General features: G+C 31.0%; 1 protein-coding gene across 1 annotated transcript; it reads right to left on the bottom strand.

Annotated features, from left to right (window-relative positions):
- Positions 1-1,031: 1,031 nt before the first annotated feature.
- On the bottom strand, positions 1,032-5,117 carry LOC115969232 (7-deoxyloganetin glucosyltransferase-like). The gene is made up of 2 exons (XM_031088837.1): positions 4,523-5,117; positions 1,032-2,238 (listed from the first exon to the last, which is right to left on the bottom strand). Exons 1-2 carry the CDS (start codon positions 5,037-5,039, stop codon positions 1,304-1,306), a joined length of 1,452 nt encoding a protein of 483 aa, XP_030944697.1. The 5' UTR covers positions 5,040-5,117; the 3' UTR covers positions 1,032-1,303.
- Positions 5,118-6,055: the final 938 nt, after the last annotated feature.

Here is a 6,055-nt window from a genome sequence, read left to right as displayed (position 1 = left end):
TTGGATTAAAACACTATCCTAATATGAAAAAATACATTTTATCAAAGAAACCTTTGCAATTTCTAAAATTATTCCTCATGTGCTTCAGAAATTTTTATAAGTGCATCAAATTATGATATGCGTTTTGTATCTGTGATGATAGAGAGATGATCGTTAGAGAGTGAAAACTGAATCCAGGGATGTAAAGTTGAGGATTTGCCATTGCCACTGAATTGAAGGGAAAGAGAAATACGAATTCAGAACTATCTATATTGGGTATAGATTTAGTGTTCATTTGGGACAAGCTGAAAATTTTAGCTTATTTGCAATTTTAGTTTATTTTTGCTACTATTTATAGGATCTATTGCACTTTTTGGTACTATTTATGGATTCCACAATACTATTCAGCTAACTTTTACTTTTATCTACAGTACTTTTAACAAAAAATTTTCAATTTCAATTATATAAGTTATTTCTTAACAAACACTTAGGGTGTGTTTGGATAGAACTTATTTTGTTGAAACTGAAAACTGAAAACTGAAAATACTGTAGCAAAATAATTTTTAAATGTGTGAATAGTACCGTGGGACCCGTTTTTAATGAAAAAATTGATAAAAAATGAAATTTGTGGGTCCATGAACAGTGCACGGATGCACTGTTCATGGAAAACTGGTCAAGTATTGTGGCTACTGTTCATGTACCGTACATGAACAGTAACCACTTGTGAGGGGGAAAACGCGTGAAAAAAAAAAAAAAAAAAAAAAAAAGGAAGCAGAAACGCAGCAAACGCGGTATGCAAACAGGTACTTAGTATAATCCGATTTTGTCAAAATCGAGTTCACTTTTTGAAAAATTCCAACATAACTCAATAACTTGGATATTGATTTCTATTCATGACAAAAAAAAAAATGTCCAATGAAATTCAATATATCAAGTTCTGCTAAAAACAAAATTTGTATGGAACTCAATTTTGACAAAATCGAGTTCCATGTGGATTTTATATATATATATATATATATATATATATATATATATAATGAGAAAAACCATGTTAGCTTAGTCCACCATGGTAGAATTTAGCCATAACTCGAAAATCTTGAAATCGAGTTATATGCAAAATTCGATTTTCAAGAAATTAATTTCGAAAACAAGGATATATCCCTAAATAATTTGAAAAGAGGGACAAATTGCTGCATTGTTTACTAATTAGGGGCAAATGCCCATTCTCTCCCATAAAACACTATATATATATATATATATATATATATAATAGAGTTCTGATTTAGCAACTTTATTGAAAACTAGAAAGTCTTCTTCATTTGGTTCAAACATTTCCAGCTAAGAGAACTTCGGAAATCAGTTTGTCCATGTTTTGGTAAGAGGAACCGCTAGGTTTGGTAGCATCCTCTGCTTTTATCTTCCACTCCATTGCCTTCTTCTTCAATTCTTTTCCTTTCTCACCATCCATTAATTCTCTAACAAGTTTCTCCACTTCATCTCTTTGAACGTTATTATCTATCTCCATCCCAATGCCCCACTCAACACAACAATATCGACAATTCGTCAGTTGCTCAGCAAAAAAAGGCCAAGAGATCATTGGAACTCCACAACACACACTCTCTAGTGTTGAATTCCACCCGCTATGTGTTAAAAAACACCCTATTGACGGATGCTTTAGGATTTGTTCTTGATGACACCAACTTGCCAACATGCCTCTATCTTTAGTTTTGGTAACAAATTCAGAAGGAACAATAGCTGAATTGCCTCCCACAAGATCAGGCCTTATAATCCACAAGAAGGGTTTTTCACTATTTGCTAACCCCCAAGCAAACTCAATGAGTTGGTGAGGTGTCATGATAGTTATACTACCATAATTTACATATACTACCGAGTTGGGTTCTTTTGAATTTAACCATTCCACACAACCCAATTCTTCTTTCCATAGATTGGAACCTATTGATTTCAAGTTATCGTCCTTAATTTGATCAGCCAACAACATAAGTGGTCCAATGGTGTATATACGAGGAAGCATGGAAGATAGAGCATCTAACACTTCTTGTTCAAAGGAGTCAAATGTGTTCAAAATGACAGCTGAAGCTCTTGGAGCTCTCTCACTTTCTCGGATTTTGAAGTTGAGCATGACGTCATTCTCATCTGTAGTTCTAATAAAACTTGGAAGATCCTTAAGACGAATATTTTTCATCCCAGGAATCCAATCGATTGTAGTTTCCAAGTATCCATTTGTTAGATAGTTCGCATCTGTAAATCACACCAAAGTAGGGTTGATCTTTGTGAATAGCCTACTCCAATGTAGTACTAATAGAAAAGGAAAAAAAAAAATTTGATAGTTTGATGGCTTTTATAAGTGTAATTGACATACATAACATATTATTGCATCTCCCATGCACATCTATTATTATATAAACTTTTAATTTGTTTGTTTGGTTTTTATATTTTTTTATCTGAGATAAAAATTCTACTCTAATTTAAATTTTTCTTTTTTTGATAGGAACTCTAATTTAATCTTTTATTCCACTCTCTCTATTTCACTTCATGCTCCAGATCAAATATGCCACCTACCTAATTATGAGTTAACAGTGTCAGTATATGACAAGAGTAATGCTTTTCCTTTTTTTTTTTTGATGGGAAGTACTGCTTTATTTAAAAATTTGTTTATGATTTAAGAAAACTTAAAAGACCCAAACTAAGAGGAAAAAAAAAAAAAAAAAAAAACTGACTCTAGAACCTTCCTTCTTCTCTCCGGCCACTTTCACCGCCGCTCAGATTCAAATTTAACAACTTGATTATAATTTTTAAAATCTTAACGCCAAAACTGAAAAATCCATTTGTATTTCTTCGGTGACCCCTGTGGATTTTACAAACCCAGTTGTATTTTTTCCATAGACCCATATGGGTTTTAGTGAGTCTAGACTATTTTACAAACTCAGGTGTGCAAAACTCAAAATCCATTTGTATTTCTCTAGAGAGAAGACTTCCAATTATAATTGTCATGCTGTCAAAGTAGTTAAGAGAAAAACCCTGTTGTATTTGTCTTCTCTTTTGTGTAAAACAAAAGGAATTTTTTCAACTACTATTCAGCAACATGATAGGTGGAGCCGTGGAGGTCTCCTCCGTAGGCATGGTCATCACCGGAAGAGAGAGTGAAGGAGGGAGAGGAGATGGACAGTTTGTGCAAAGTTTTATTTTTCAGATTTAATTCTTTTTAAATAAGTTTTTAAAAATATCATTAGGTTTATTTTAATTATATGATGTGTACTTCAGTAATTTAATAGCTTATGTGGACCATACCACACTAATAGTTTTCAAAACGTTGGTAGACTAGTTTGCCTTCCGTTTGTCTCGCATCATCTTATACTACATTATAATCTGTGCATATACACAACGTATTTAAAAAAAAAAAAATTACGATTACACACACGTTTTGAAAACTATTAGTGTGTGTATATATATATATATATATATATATATATATATACATACTAGACTCATTATACATACTCATATGCAATAAGGCTTTTTTTTTTTTTTTTGAATTTAGTGAAATAATGTTTATTAGTAAAATAAATATGGTGTTTTAATATATATATATATATATATATATTTTATACAAGATAGAATTTCTACTATAATCTAATCTAAGTGTATATGTATGTGAACCTCCTTCCTAGAGACTTGAACCCCGTCCCTTGCCCTCCCCACACTCTATAAGTATTTATACTTATGAAGTGACTACTGCACTAACAATATGTGGTGGTAGTGTTTTAATTTTTAGAATCTTGATAAAAGTTTGAAAACCTAAAATTTAGGAATTTTTTAAAAAAATAGTAAATTATTATTTTAATCAGCTTGTGTTTTTTAATTGAAAATTATTTAACTAAAAGATATGAATATTTTAGAGAATTTAAGAATTTATGTGAGAGTATTTTAGTATGTAAAATATTGAAACTCAATTAAAATCCTACCATTAATAGTATAAAATATAGATACATGAATTTTACTTTCTACTTTTATTTCACTGTTTTTTTTATTATATACACGAGTTTACTTTTTATTTTTATTTTTGTTATTGAATTTTTGATGATTTATTTATATTGTGCTTTTTGTCCTTTGCACTTTATTAACTTATTTTTTTAAAAAAATATTTAATAGGACAAATGACACAAAATTAAACAATAATTGAAATCTAATTCAAAATCTAGTTGCATTTTCTTAGAGTATTGATTTTAATTATTCAAAATCTAGTTGCATTGTCTTGTACTTATTTGACACATTCTCATGCACAAAATTTTTGAAAGTCTAGAGAAAAAATATTCGGGATATAGGATTAATTCCATATTGTAACCGTCTAAAGAAAACTTTTATAATAATACATGATAAGGGAAATGATCTCTATTTAAATCTTTTAATTCTTTTTTTTTTTAAAAAAAAAAAGGGAAATTCCCTTTAAAAAAGAAATTGAAGCATCTTTAAAAAAACACAAAATAAAATAAAAATAGAATGAATTTGAAGATTTAAATTATACCTTTGAGGGGCACTAAACCTCGTTCAACTAGATGGCGATAATGCATATAGCTCAAGAAACCGCAAGCACTAGGTGTCCAGAGAAGCACACATGGAATTCCGAACTTGTCAGCAGCATCAATAGAGAAGGACATGCAACCATCTGCGACAATACAGGTAACAGGAGGCACATTCGAAGACGAAGTGTCGTTGAGTTTGGTAATGAGATTGCAAAGTGGGACTAGGCAAGTCTTTGGGAGGGATTCAGCAAGAGAGGGAATGTCTTGGCTGACATCTGCGTCTGAGGGTGGGAGGCCATCAGGAATGGTTTCGAAGTGAAAGCCAGGCAAGCCATCGAGAGAGTTGGAACCTCGAGACCTGAGTAAGCGTTTGTGGTTGTACTCTGTGTTTACAAAAGTTACGTAAAACCCTTTATGGCGGAGGAGTTTTGCTAACTGGAGCATTGGGTTTATGTGACCTTGAAGTGGGACTGGGATGCAAACTACATGAGGTTTAGTAGCTGCTCTAATGGAACTCATCTCTTTCAATCTCAATTCTCAAACACACAAATTGATATGAATGTTTTGGAAAAAGGGTCATTCCTGGTGTTTATACACTCTGACTTAAACGCTCTTTACTTATTATTTTATTTTTTTTCAAAAGAGTTTACTGTTTGACAATGACCTTTCACACCGCATACCCACCCATCCAACTTGCTGAACGCTGAGCCAAAAAGTTACGATTCAATTCTTATCAACAAAAAAAGCCAAAAAGTTCAGAAAATACTTTTTTTTTTTTTCTCATTTATATTATACAAATAAGTTACAAAAACAGTCAAGTCATGTCTCTCTCTTTTTTTTTTCTTTTTCTTTTTTTTTTGTTAAAGTTTTGTTTATAGGATAAAGAGTAGTTTTAAGACCATAATTTATTTCACAATTTTTTTATTATAATTTTAATATGATAAATTGTAAGTGATTAATTATTATTGATACATAAATTCACCTTTTTTTTTTTATCAATCACATTTTATCACGTCATAATTATAACAAAAATTATATAAAATTATGTGGTCTTAAATTTTTCTCCGGACAAATGGGATCATAAAGTTTTGAAAACGATTCTTCTCCAATATTTGTGATAAAATTTCAGCAACAGTAGAGGCCAATACTGGTGGCTCATAAAACCCTTTTATTTTTGCATTAAAAACAGCCCAGTCATGTCTCGTTTGAGTAAGCGATGACATTACTTTTTTTTCGTGAGTACGATTGTGCTGGTCAGGGCCAACAAAACACAGCTCATCCCATAAAGTAATGCCGGTGAAGCAAAGTGGCACTGACATTGCCCTTGCAAGTACTATAATAAGTGATTCAGCGAAAAAAAAAAAGGACTATAATAAGTGGTTTCTAAAATATATATATATATATATATATTAATAATAAGTGGCTGAAATAGATTGTAAAAAGTTTTTACATTAAGAGCAATAGTATTGAGTAGGTGAAATTTAGTATTAATAATAAGTGGCTGAAATAGGTGAAATTTATATAAAAAGTTTTTA

The sequence above is a fragment of the Quercus lobata genome, chromosome 11 (genome assembly GCF_001633185.2).
Source record: "Quercus lobata isolate SW786 chromosome 11, ValleyOak3.0 Primary Assembly, whole genome shotgun sequence".
Lineage (NCBI taxonomy): Eukaryota > Viridiplantae > Streptophyta > Magnoliopsida > Fagales > Fagaceae > Quercus > Quercus lobata.
Note: the sequence above shows the minus strand (reverse complement) of the source record. Positions and strands in the feature narration are given on the sequence as shown.